This window comes from Mesoplodon mirus (assembly GCF_964341445.2).
Source record: "Mesoplodon mirus genome assembly, chromosome: 9".
NCBI lineage: Eukaryota > Metazoa > Chordata > Mammalia > Artiodactyla > Ziphiidae > Mesoplodon > Mesoplodon mirus.
This window is the reverse complement of record NC_138985.1, coordinates 68,264,058-68,278,216: the sequence shown is the minus strand read 5'-3', so window position 1 is coordinate 68,278,216 and position 14,159 is coordinate 68,264,058. Positions and strand designations below refer to the sequence as shown.

Genomic DNA, 14,159 nt, shown 5'->3' with positions numbered 1-14,159 from the left:
CTCTGCTCACTTGTTCTTGGGGTATGGCATTGTCTCCCCTCTTATTTTGAAATCATCTGTAAAAGAAATTGTTTGCTTCATCAGAAAATGATGGTGGAGCTTAGAAGTTTTGGATGGTAGCAAAATGTGTGGGGACTGATCCAGGCCCTTCGCCCCTGCCGTGTGGACCACGCGAGGCCACAGCGAGGCATAGTGCAGACCTGCCGCTGGGGCAGCGGAGAAGGAAGAACTGCTCTGTCTCCTTCCCTTCTCTCCATTTCTGCCCAGAACACCAACTGGAATTAATTTTCTCTAAAGAGAGACAAATGTGTCTATAAATCACCCTCCTCGAGGCATGAAAAAAATGTACTTCAAAAAGAGAAACAAGCTGCATTTAATTCACATAATTAACTTTCTTCCTAAGTGTTATCCTTTCCGAGCCAGTAACTATTAGTGAGATTTCTCTTTTTCTTGAGGTACAGACACTCTTGAGAATCCACTCAAGTGTATGTGGGCCCAGCTAAAATTTAAAGCACAACAGCCCTGGCGCTGGAAGGCAGGGAGGTGACAGTAGGGAGGGGTCTTCCCACTGTCCTCTGAGCCTGTGGCTTTCTGTCCACTCATGGGAAAGATTTAGCGTGTAGAGGCGTTTGTGCCAATGGGTGGGAGCGCTTCCAAACTGGCAGGGCATGTGGTTAAAACTGGGCATCTCCTGATCAGCAGGAGAGGCCTACTTTCCTTAGAAGCAGTTTGGCAACCGTGATTAATTCGAAGGCTGAGTCTGAGGCAAAACTTTGAAGCTATTTAAAAATTAGTGAGCTTAATAGGATACTTTATCTTCATCTGCATGAGTGAAGTCCTGCTGGGCTCACAGAGTCTGATTTCTTTATTGAAATCATCATGGTCCACTGGGTTCCGGTGGCAGGCTCCCAGGAGGTGAGGGCCAGGTTTGTTTCATTTGTTTCATACAATACTAGGCACAGTGTTGAATGGATGTTATAGAGTGGCTTCACACAAGGCATTTGCCAGATAAAATAAAAATATCAATGATATTTCTCTTTGGCTGTTTTACATCTCTTCTCATGGCTCTTCTCTCCCTGTACTGCACCCCAGGCCCTGGGAACCTCCTTTCTACTCCCTTATTTTCCAGGGTCATCCAGTGCCCTACCTGCCACCCTTGGCCTTCCTTTCCTTGGCTGTGTTGTGCTCAGGTCCTATTGCTCCCATGCTTCTTCCATCCCCATCATGATTGTTCTGTTTCTCTCCTCCATTCTGACTTGTTAGCAGCTCACTGTCCATTAGAGAGAATCTGATCAATTAAATGTACTTCCAACATACTTGTCCTTGAATAGAGGACAGAGCCTAAGCCATAGAAAAATACTTGTAATAGGGGAACTTCACGCACTGACGTACCTGTGAAGGGGTGGGAAGGGAGAACTATCCTAACTATAGGCCTATAATTGTTTTCTGTAGGCCATACCTTTATCTTATTAGTCCAGGCTTGTGATCATTAAATTCGGTAATTAGAAGGATGCCTTCAAAAGTATCTAGTCCCCTTGTTTTATTTGTAGATCTTATTTGAGAATGTTTATTGAGAGTGGATCATATGACAGGCGTGATGCTAAGCAGTGTTTCATGCATTACCTTGTTTAATCGTCACAGCTGCCTTATGAAGCTGGCACTGTTATTATCATCCCCATGTTACAGTTGAGATGACTGAGACTTAGAGAGGTCATGTAGGCTTTACAAGCTCACCCAGCCAAGATTGGAACCTAAGCAGCCAGACTCCATCACCCAAAGACTGTAGTCACAGGATGGGCTAAGGATTGTAACCCCCTTCATGAAGATGCTCTCTGGAGCCTGGCTCCTCAAAACTGCACTGTTTCCAAGACTTGCCTTTTCCCACAGAATAGATGCACTGTCTGTACAAGGGAGTCGGACATCCCTTACATATTTTGTACAGAATCTCTAAGGGTTACTAACCTTATACAAACAGAAAAGAAGTTCTCTAGCTTCTTGGATATTTCTGTCTTTTGATCATAAAGTTTTATGGAATAAATGGGAGTTTCAAGTGATATAAAGGCTTGAAGTCCTTGGAATGTAATTATTTCTCAAAGTTTGGAACTTGCTGAATATCACTAGATGACATTTGAGCTGCTTTAACTCTTGAGCTCATGACAGATGTCTATTTTCAGTTATGTTCCTCTGACTTGCCAATATTTTCTTTTAGAATTGAAAACGGATTTGTGACTATTTAATGAATTTAATATTAGAAAAGTCAAGGTTTAAGCTGCAACCTGGAGAACTGAACAGGGGCATATGGAAATGTTTGCAAAATTGGGCCTCGGGCTTTTGGATAGCATATCTAAGTCAAATCAACACATATTTGCTGATTCTCTGGTTACGTGGAAAAGAATATGAGTAAATCAGACGTCAATATAAGCTTTGTCTGAAGTGAGCTACTATGCTAGACCAAGTGGCATGGCGACACAAATAGTACCCAATTGGATGAGATGTCTAGGCTGGGGACCAGAAATGCTAAATTATGTCTATTACGCAGCTTCAACCTTCTGAGTTCTATCTATGGTGAGCAAGTGAAGGACTCAGTTTGTTGACTGTGGCCCAGTATATTCACATTCTTTATTTAAAAGTCAAATTAACTGTAATCTCTAAACAAAAGGGTTTATTCATCTGTTCAAGTCACCTGGCTTCAAGCTGGGTATGAATTTCTCCAAAACTGGCACTGAAGTTAGAGTTGGGGGGAGGTGAGGTACATCCTTTTCACCTATGTTTGTCACTGATGGAATTAATTTTTAAAGAAGCATCATCTCAAAACGAAATAAGAACATATTTGGAAGGCAGTACATACTTTTGCATAAGTTTATGTGACTAAAAGTTGGATACAGATCAAAATGTTTTTCTCATATGTGTATTACTGTAGTTTCTACATTTCTTTTTAAGTTCATAGTCAAGAGAAATAGATGTTTAGATAAAGTCATATTCTCGTTAGAAGCCTTTTTTTTTTTTTTTTTTTGGTGGTACGCGGGCCTCTCACTGCCGTGGCCTCTCCCGCTGCGGAGCACAAGCTCCGGACGCGCAGTCCCAGTGGCCATGGCTCACGGGCCCAGCCGCTCCGCGGCATGTGGGATCCTCCCGGACAGGGGCACAAACCTGTGTCCCCTGCACCGGCAGGTGGACTCTCAACCACCGTGCCACTAGGGAAGCCCCCCTTTTTTTTTCTAAATCACAGCAGTGTGGTCTTGAAATTAGATGACCCATGGTCTAGCAATGTCTAGGAAGTTGTAGAGATTACCACAATACCAAAGCTCCAGTTTTCTCCGTTCATTAATTTTCTGAACTGGCCGTGTTAAGGCCACACCTCTTCTCTCCTCAGAAGAAATAATGGTGCCAAGTGAAGTAAGATTCTACCCCAAGGCTAGATGAAGTCAGGGTCACCCTAGCTTAATCCTGTCCTCTTGGCTGCTGTGTCCTGTGTGACTCCATTAAACTTAGGCTTTTCACCAAGTTTTATAGTTTTCAATGTGTGTATAAAATTCTCTTCAAGGCATATCCCCCTATTCACTCTGGCCACCCCTGTACATGGGGCTGGTTCCACCATAGTCTGTGTTTGGGGACAGCTAGAGGACATGACACCGATGTGACTCTCTCCAGAAGGGCAGCCCACCTGGTTTCCTCCCGGAAGACATGGAAGAGTTCTCACCAGCCCCGAAGTGAACTCTTCAGAGACATTCATTCTAGCTGGAGTGGCTGGGGGTTTGGGGACAGAGCAGGGAAACGGACATAGAATGGCCCTGACCATCCTTGACATGCCATTGCCGAGGATGACAACTCCCTTTTTCCACTTCCAGGCACAGATGAGGAGCTAGGGCCAATGAATAGTGACACTTGGTAACCATGTTCAAAGGCCATTGCTCATTATCACTGATAAAGGTTCTGCAAGTTTTACCATAAAAGGTATATTTAGAAGCAAGTCAGAGAGTGAATGTAGCTGCATCTACTTTTTTTTTTTTAAACTAAACTTCAGTAAGAAATGCAGACGACTAAGAGTAGCTTAAACAATAGTAACTGCTAACATATGTGAAATTTCTGTAAGAGGACATTGTTTCCATTATAATATTATTCTCTGACACGATTTTGTTTCTTCTGGAGGAGCTGATTGAAGCTTGACTTTCGATATGGATTTTTTGACTCCCTTAAAAGTAACCGGGTGGCAGGGGTACAGTAAGTCGGCTATGAATGTTGTTGAAACATGTAAGAAGGGAGAGATTCAGATGGAATACACAATTACAAGTTTCTTTAAGTCCAATTTCATTTTGTTTTTACACATCTGGATAATTAACCAAGTATTACATTCTCTCTAGACTATTTTTACAAGTACAATATGCTCCTAACGTGATTTCCATTAGGCTGTTCCAAACATCATTTAAGAACACAGAAAGATTGCAAACCAAGATTCAAAAACACTATTCAACTCTGATGCTGAGACCTTTTTTCTCTCATGGGGGAAATAAAAGTTTGAGAGCTGAATTCTGAGATCCTTCTGATGTCAGAGGAAAACTGGAGGTTTACTGCTTCTTTAAGCTCCAAATACAAGCACATACAAACATACCCTAATGGCTCTGGCCCTTCTTGTCAGAGGTGAGCTCAAAATATGGTCACCGTGGGGCAAAGGAGCCATACAAGAATAGTGTTGGAAATTGCAGCTTCTTTAAATATTGGAAAGGAATAATTACTAAGGGCAAACTAAAATCCTGATGTGTTGATTGCTAATCTAGTTTGAATTATTATGTTAGTTAAATATATTTGTCTGACTGAGTTCCTCATTTGAAGGTCACTGCTGAATTCTAAAATAGTATGTGTTCAAACAGTTTCTGGCCACACTTTTCCTCTTTCCTTTTATAATTGCTTTGATGCTGCTGTTCAGAGCTTGTTTGGGGCCAGTGTCTGATCTGAGGGTAGAAGGTTAATGTTAGTTCACAGACTTCAGGAGCTTCGTTGGCCAGCTGCTGACCACATGGGTGAACCCCAGCCAGAGATCAGAGAAACCACAGGGCTAATAGTTGTGGTTGTCATTGCTTTAGTTGTTGTTATGGGCAGAACTCAGAACAAAAGAAACAAGAGTTCATAAAATTACAGGAGCACAATTATAAGTCCTAAGGGCCATATAGTCCATTTCTGATCCATCAGACAACCACACCTAACTTCTCCCCCCAGAGTCTGACATTCTATTCTATTTAAAACATATCCGGAAAAGGGAAAACTGGGTAAAATCAAACATACTTGATTTATTGTCTGGTTGTCTTTTAAAGTGCTCGTGGTGGTCAGAGAATCATTAAATTGAGAAACAAATGGTTCAGGAAGAATAAACAAAAATGATCTTGAAGAAAAAAGAAATGTGTCTCAACAAGGAGAGTGAAAATAATTGAAATTTCATTGTAATGTTTTGGTGTCTGTTTTCCATAAAATAATCCTATAATTGTCTACTGTGTGACAGCCTGAGTCGCTCAACCAGTGGAATGATTAATGAAAACGGCAGTGAAGGATTTGTCACACTGACACAGGGCAAGGAAGTGTGTGATAGTCATTAGAAAGCAAAAACCTAGGTAAACATCATCACTGTTAGGTTAGCAGATGTAGACTGAACATTGAGGAATCCGTTTTGGATGTGGTTATAGAACTACCCATCTCACTGTCTCATTTTCCTAAATGGTCCGCTTAGCAAGTGTGCAGTGGATAAATCCAAGGGTGGGTCCCAGGTTGGGGGACCAGAGATCCATAGTCTATCCAGGACCCTTGACTGAAATGTGATTTGATACGAGAAATGGGAAGCGTGGAGGCAGCCAAGCCCGGACAGAATTCCAGGTGGGCATGTGAAACACACAGACCTTTGTTTTCATCATTTTAAAATATAGGAAGATAATGTTAACTTTACATTGGCTCAAATTAAAGTAGGTAAAATAATCTGTTCATGGTGGATGCTCAGATTGAGTGGGTGTTCCTTTTTAATCTCCTGCCTGAATCCCAGATACATATGATGGTCACCAGGGGGAAGGTGCCATAAAAATGTGACTGTTTTAGCCTGTTTGTCATCACTACCTATAAAGTACATACCCTTCTATCTCTGAAAAAGTCAAGAGAAGTGTTTTGTTGCTAGGTCTTATAACAAGACAACTTGAGTGATAGCATCACTGGAAGGTGTACTTTTTTAGCATTTGTACTGATTTCCAATAGAGAAAACATGTTTAGAAATAATGTCAGATTAGTCATTCGTTTATCAACTATGTTTTTATGTACCTACTATGTGCTGGCTATTGTACACATTGTGGAAATAATAAGCCATGAAATGGTAGACTTTGCCTTATCACATTTGAGTCAAGTTTTCCATAATGTATTTTTAAAAGATATTGTGATCTTTACAAGTTTTGTGCTTTATTCATTTTTGTGTCTACTCAAGTATCTGTTATGATACCTGTGACAGAAGAGTTGCCCAGTAAACCATCATTGAATGAAGATTATATAATACACCTGTACCAGTGAAATGATTAGTCAAGAAAATTTGCTTTTTTGGTCAATTTACAGAAATTTTACTTGATAAATGTTCACATACTGTCCCTAAAAGGAGAATATAGCAAAGTTATACAACAAACCAAATTTCAGACAGGGAAGCTAAAAAGTACTCATGAGTATGAATGGATAAGCTGCTTTGATTTAATACTTTGCCTAAATAATTATTATTGCACAAGAGGAGTGCATCAGTGAAGGGATCTTGTGTGAGTTCTTCCATCATAATTTGGAAGGGGTTTAGGATTTGGAGCAGGTCAGACCAGGTTTAATTCTGACTCTATCACTTAACCTCTCTGAGCCCCAATGTCCTTACGTTGAAGTGGGAATAATGATAACTGCAGCATATGATTATGGCATGGAAAAAATGAGAGCTCTCCAGAATTCCCAGTCTCTGAACTTCAGGGCCCTGGAGAGCCTTGGACATATTGTGAAAGTTCTGCAGATCCATATGTACCCACATAATGCATCTAGTCTATCTAGAATATGTGCATTGCTGTTTTTCAAATGCATGTAGTCTAATTCAAGATTCATTCATTGAGCAGCTGTTTACTGAGCACTAACAAACAGCATCAGGTACAGGGGATACACTAATAAACAAAAAGGACAGATATCCCTGTGTCTGTGGATCTTCTATTCTAGTGTGGGTAGGGGAATAACAATACACAAGGTAAAAAGTAAAAGTTTGTTGGAGAGTGATAAAGATTAAGATGAAAGAGGAGAGAAGGGGAATATAAAATATCAAAAAAGGGGTGTTAAATTTTTTGATAGGGTGGCCATGGAGGGCAACCCTCAGAAAGCCTCACTGAAGGAAGTGAGGGGGTTAACCATATGGATATCTGGGGAAGAACATTTCAGGGACAGAAAGAGCTAATGCAAGGGAAGGAACAGTACAGATCACAATTATGATTTGGTCTGAGAGAGGCTAGAGAGGAATTAGCAAGAGGATAGGAGGGGATAATGTGAGTGAAGTGACCAGATCACGTCAGCCCTTATGCCCCAGAAAAAGCACTTCACTTTTGCTTTGAGAGAGATGGGAAGTCATTAGAGGGTTTGAGCAGAGGAGTGGCATGATCTAATTTAACAGACCACTGTCTTGCAATTAGACTGGATGAGGGTAAGAGCAAAAGCAGAGGCCCATTGAGGAGGCTGCTGCAAGAATCCAGGCGAGAGATGACGGTACCTGGAGCAAAGTGATAAAGGGGGGGTGTGCAAAGACACTGGATTCCGGATGTGTTTTGATAGAATAGGTAGAGTTGATGAGATTCACTAATGGACTTTTCACGAGGTGTGAGTGAAAGAGATAAACAGTGGCACCAGGATTTTTGGCCTGAGCAGTTAGAAGAACAGAGTTTACATTAATGGAAACGGAGGCTGCAATGAGGGCTTGGGGATTGGAGCTTCGTTTTGAACATAAGAAGTTTAATATTAGACATACAAGTGGAAATGTCAGGAAGGCAACTTTTTAATGGAAGAAACACGGAACTATTTTTAAATATTACTGAACCAATAGTGGCTCTTTTCAGCATAATCTAAAAGCAGTATTATCATGGTTGTGTCAGCAAACTATTTTGAAATTGAAAAAGAGCCTTGTTTTGGAAAAGGTTGGAAACAGGTAAGTCCAAGTGACCATTTTAGTGGCCAATAAATATTATTTATCCTTTTCCTCTTCCTTTAATACATGTTGATTTCAAATTTTGGCATCATTGTACAGATTTTGAAACCTTAATTTTGGCCTTGGGAATTTTTTTTTTTAATAAAGCTTGCAATGGAACTGTCTGGTGAGGAAAACCCTAAGGGTGGCAGAATTGTGTTCACCGCTGTCCATGTTATTTGTTTTGGAAGGAAATTAGAATGTTCACTTAGGACATGTGCACTTATTATTTTTTTTGCGCTCCTGACCTGTGACCTGCATGTCACTCCATGCTATTTGGGATGACAAAAGAAGGGAGGGACAGAGCTCCGTGCTATTGTCAAATTTGCAATGTGAGGTTAAGAAATACATGTGCCTTGTGGAAATACTGATTGTTCTATTGTGATTTTCATTTGCATAAACACGTCATTTTAGTAGCATTGATTTGTGATGGTTCGTTTTAACGTCTAACCCTTCTCAGTCTTACGCGGGGAAATCCGTGCCAGCCATCGCCCTCTACATCCACTTGCTCAACCCCGTGATGACCATGAAGATCAACCTGAAGGGAATTGCTCTTGGAGACACGTATTCTGATCCCGAGTCAGTAGGTGGCTCTTTTTTCCTTTCCATTTTGTTCCTTAAGGAGAGTAAATATCCTTTAATCAGATGGAGGCTCCTCTTACCCTACAGACCTAACTTCGCAAAGGGAAATATTTCTGTTGCTCAGTTGACTTTCTAATGATTTATATCTTCTAATTTTTACCAAATGTTTTACATTGTCAACTTACTATATGTCAGCCTACGTTGGCTGTGAGTGCAAGTGTCAGTGTGTGTATGTACAGATGTGTGCACCTGTGCTTGGTGTGTTTGTGTGTATTTTGTGTACATGTGTGTTGTATGAGTGTTTGTGTGGTTATGTGGTCTGTGTTTGTGTATATGTGTTTGTGTGTTATACACGAATTGTGTGTGTGGTGTGTGTGCGGTGTGTGTGTGTATGTGTGTGTTGTGTATATGTCTTATGTATGTGTGTGTTTGTGTGGTGTATTTTGCGTTGTGTATTCATTGTGTGTGTTGTACGTCTATGTTTGTACGGGGTGTGTGTGCATATGTGTGTGTGTTGTCCTGCTCCGCTAACTGAGAAGTTACAAAGGATTATTTCACAAGCAGGTGGGCTTCCCTCACATCCCTCTCTCTCCATGCAGCGTCTGTGTTTGCTTCTTTTCTCCTCAGATCATACAGGGCTATGCACCATTCCTGTTCCAAATTGGCTTGTTGGATGAGAAGCAGAGAAAGTACTTCCAGAAGCAGTGTGATAAGTGCGTGAAATACATCCAGGAGGAGAAGTGGTCTCAGGCCTTTGAAGTGAGTTCTGGGGCCTGCGCTGCCCTGGCACAATGAGCACCATCTGAGAAGGTCTCGGAAGCACTGCGGTGCCTGGCCTGGCTCTTTGTTGTTAGCAAAGGTGCTTCCTTGGTGCTGTCCCGAGATCAGGAGGCAAGACAGTGGGCTCGTAAGGAAGAAAAGAGCCATCTGGGTTTCTTTGAATTTACTTTAACCATATTTTAAACCTGAGATCACCTCAGGGTGTTTATCTAACTGTGTCTTTCATTAACTGTTTTGATTTCTTGAAATGCTGTGTAGGCCCTCAAGGCATCCCTACCATAAAGAAATCAGAAGAAAGGCAACCTGGAAAGTGGATGCATATGCTTCCACATGTGCTCTAAACCCTTCAGAGGGTAATATCCACACACAGGGCTCCAGCTGGGGAAGTGGCCACAGTGTAACAAATGTCACATGTTCCTGTGTGTCAGGAACAAAGAGTATAAAGGGTGGTTGCTTGAAACTTTTACAAAGAGCCATTGGCATTTGTCAGTATCGCCACATCGCTCTCCTAAAATTAAATTTGAGGATCAAGTAACATGGTTATATTCTTCAACCTTTTTTTTTTTGGTTGTTTAAAATGTAGGACTATACTAAATATTAGGATGCAGGAGGGTCTTGTTTGTTGCTCGTTTGTTTTTTGGCCAGTGCAGACAAAGATCATTTGTAGGGGCTTCCCTGGTTGAGAGTCCGCCTGCCGATGCAGGGGACACGGGTTCGTGCCCCGGTCCGGGAAGATCCCACATGCCGCAGAGCGGCTGGGCCCGTGAGCCATGGCCGCTGGGCCTGCACGTCCGGAGCTTGTGCTCTGCAACGGGAGAGGCCACAACAGTGAGAGGCCCGCGTACCGCAAAAAAAAAAAAAAATCGTGTAAGCAATCTTCCTTGGGGGGTTTTGTCACCTTTGCCATAGAGCCTGTGTGTTTGACACATTAGTAAATGAGGTGAGGACTGAATTTTGAGACCTTTAATCTTGTTACTGGGAACACAGCCTGTCACAGTTTACCTAACAGCATTGTTATTATTAAGGCCGAGGCCTGGTATTAATAGTCTTTTAGGCGCTGTAGGTCAGCTGGTTCAGATCAAAACAGGAGACATACAAACTTACGGAGAAGGGTGGGGTAACAAAGTTGTGCTCCATTTTACAAATAGGGTGCCAGGGCAGTGACTGCCCTTGTTGTGAGTTCTGACAGCAGCAAGCTGTGTAAATAGGAGAACTCAGGAAGTCCCAAGCCACCCCACAGCACCCTGGCAGGCTCCCCTTTCTGTGCCAGGACACTTGATGTGGCTGCAGAGCGTGGATTCAGAATATCTTGTGCAATTGTGAACGTGAAGGAAAGAAGAAGGATCTTATCAGGGACATGTTGGGTCATTCTTCAACTTGCAATCACAGTATTTTCAAGACTGGTTTTAGGCTGTCTGCTGTGGTAGGCAGAAAGGGTAAAAAGGACTAAACGTTTAGAATTTAGAATTAATATGAAATTTTACATCGCATGAGACCCATCTGCAAGTGAGACATTTGATGTGTTTCTGAAGAAGCATATGTCAAGAGCAAGCATAAGCAGTGTCAAGAGCAAGAATATTTGATAGACTCAAAGGGATAAAGAAAGCAGAAAGATGTCTGTGGTGTGTGATCCAGCAGCCTAAGTGTCCACAGGATTAGTGAAACTGTTGAAAAGTTCAGATATTGTGTGTATTCAGAGATACTGAGAAGATGGCCCATGAGGTCTCTCCCAAACCAGATTCATCAAAAACTAGAGAAACCCCCCACCCCTCCCGAAAAAAGAAAAAATTCTTGAAGGTATGCAATGTCTCTGTGACCACTGGTCCAAAACCTTGTGTGATAAATGAAAAGACTTTTGCTTTTTCACAGGAAATAGATGAAATGATACTTAGGAAAGTAATCAACTAGTGGTAAAATGTGTTTCACGTTATGCAATACAAGACTCCAAGAAATCCTGAAACCCAAGAGAATACAAATGTCAAAATCTCAAGCCTAAATAATAAAGCCTTTTTGATGTTCTGATCCCTTAAAATGATTTAGTTAATAAAAGAGCGGTAAGTCGGAGCTGAAGGGATCAGCTTCTCTCCCGACACACACCCCTGGCGTTCGCCTTCTCATTCTCTGAATATTTTGGCTCCTGCCTCAGTGTCACTTTCCAGCATTACTCTTGTCATCATTTCTGGTGACTGAAGTCTCCACATAGATGATCTTTTTTTTTTTTTTTTTTTTTGCGGTACGCGGGCCTCTCCCGTTGCGGAGCACAGGCTCCGGACGCGCAGGCTCAGCGGCCATGGCTCACAAGCCCAGCCACTCCGCGGCATGTGGGATCTTCCCGGACCGGGGCACGAACCCGCGTCCCCTGCATCGGCAGGCGGACTCTCAACCACTGCGCCACCAGGGAAGCCCTTGGATGATCTTTTTAATACTTGGCCCCTCAGTTTCTTAGTCTCCTCTCATTTAGTGATCTTGTTCTCTTTACCTTAGCTGCTCATTCCCATTACCCCCTGCAAAAAAGCCAGCAGTCACTCTGCAGTCTCAGATTCAACAGATTCAAACATCTTCCCCCAACTGCTGCCTCCCGTCCTCCCAGCTCACTTCTCTGAATATGCCAACCTGAATTACAGTCCTGCAACCCCATTGGCTTTCAGTCCATGCATCCTACTACCTCTTCGTGGTCCCCTACCCCTGCAGGTCTTAATTTCTCTAATTACCCAACATAAACCCAAGCTCAGTCACATACATTCCCCACCTACGGCCCCCCTTTGCACCTCCTCCAACTCCTTTGGCCAAACCACAGTCCTGGCTAGATGCCCCTCTCTACCACTCCATGCCTGCCTTTGTGCAGCTCAACATGACCTGAGAAAAGCACACAACTGTGCCGACTGCTCTCACCTTCAGCTGATGACCGGGTTTCAATGTCAGCAGTCCAAAGATAACTTCCACCAGTTCCAAGCGCCTGGGTGTATGTCCGTATCCTCTGCCCTGTCTCCTCGTACATGGGTGAGTGGTCAATGATCATGTTATGGTAACCCTTCCCCACAAGACTCACTCCCGCAGTCGGGGCCTTTGGGCTCACTGTTTCCTCTACTTGGAAAGTTCTTTTCCTAGATGTTTTCCGGGCTTGCTTCCTCCCTTCCAACAGGTCTTTACTCAAATGCCACCTTCTAAGTGAGACCCGTTTCCTCCTCTCTGCAGTGTCCCCCACACCCACCACCCAGGCACACATACCCCACAGGCACCCATGGCACTTCCTACTCCCCTTCTCCTTGTTAGTTTTCTCCTTAGCCCTTATCATTCTCTAATACACTGCATATTTTATCTATGAATGCTTGTTTATTGTACCCTCTAGAATATAAGCTCTATGAGGGAGCATTTTTGGCCTTCCTTGTTCACTGCTGTTTCCCCAATGCCTTGGACAGTGTCTATAGCGCAGAGAAGATGTGTGGGAAGTGGTTGTTGAATGAAAGTTATTGAATAAATGAAGTGACAAATGCCTGTATATTTTTACCCACCCTAATGTTTTCCTCCTTCCTTTCTCCCCTCTCCCAACCTAGTTACTGGATAAACTACTAGATGGTGACTTAATAAGCAAGCCTTCCTACTTCCAGAATGTTACAGGATGTTCTAATTACTACAACCTTTTACAGTGCACGGTAATGACAACAATTTAAAAAAACATAATAGTGTTTTTGCTTAAAACTTTTGGCAAAACCAAACTTCCTCCAATTTAGGAAATAGGAGAGCTGACTTTACACTAGACAAACATGTCCAAACTGTATTGCATTATTTGGTATAGTAATCTATAGGATTTTTTACCCTGCCAGTGTTGTATACATTATAATCTGACCATTGAGAGTGTGTGATATTCCAGATAACTCAAAAAAAATCTCCGATTAACACAATTTCCCCCCACTAGAGCTTGTTATACAGAAGTTCTTTTGTGAAGGAGACAGGCCAGGATTGCAGTTCTGGGTATCAGGTCCCAGAGCTCCAATCCTGTAGTGAGTTTCTTGAAAATGCCCACATTATTTGTTCTGTACTTAAGACAGCTTGGATAACCCAAACTGCCAAAGCCTTTATGAAAATATTTGCTTTGTCTTACTTTTAACTTAAGATGTTTCATGCATTCAGTATGGCCCTCACTTCAAGCCCTCTGGAACATTTCTCAAAGTATTCAAATAGTTTCTTTCATAAAAGTGGGCCAAAATTTGATGTCTTTTGGGTAGAATTAATCAAATAAGATAGAGGGAGCCAGAGTGGGGATTTGGATTTGTATAACCATGTCTAGTGGATATGACAATACATTCTGTTTTTAAAATTGCCTTACTTATGAACTATTTTGTAAATAAAATATAAAGCTAATTTCAATGGAATTTGCCAACCCTGTGGTTTTGGATTTAGATTCTACCAAGAGAAAAACATATGCTAGGCAAGAAAGAAGCAAAATTTGTGATTAAATTTTTTTCTTTACAAAGAAAATGTATTCACAGTTAGCAAAAAATATTGATGAGTCACAAAATTGTTGATTTCAAACTCTTTTTTTTATCCTTTTGTAACTTTTTAAAAACAGCATTTACTCTTC

At 41.9% G+C, this 14,159-nt stretch overlaps 1 protein-coding gene across 1 annotated transcript in view; it reads left to right on the top strand.

The window, feature by feature from the left end:
• Positions 1–14,159, top strand: part of CPVL (carboxypeptidase vitellogenic like) — a gene marked incomplete at both ends in the record, with an annotated part of 100,275 nt that overhangs the window by 34,665 nt on the left and 51,451 nt on the right. Inside the window, 3 exon segments of the mRNA XM_082633036.1 lie at positions 8,676–8,798; positions 9,425–9,556; positions 13,132–13,230. Of these exon segments, the coding sequence (XP_082489162.1) occupies positions 8,676–8,798; positions 9,425–9,556; positions 13,132–13,230 (354 nt within the window).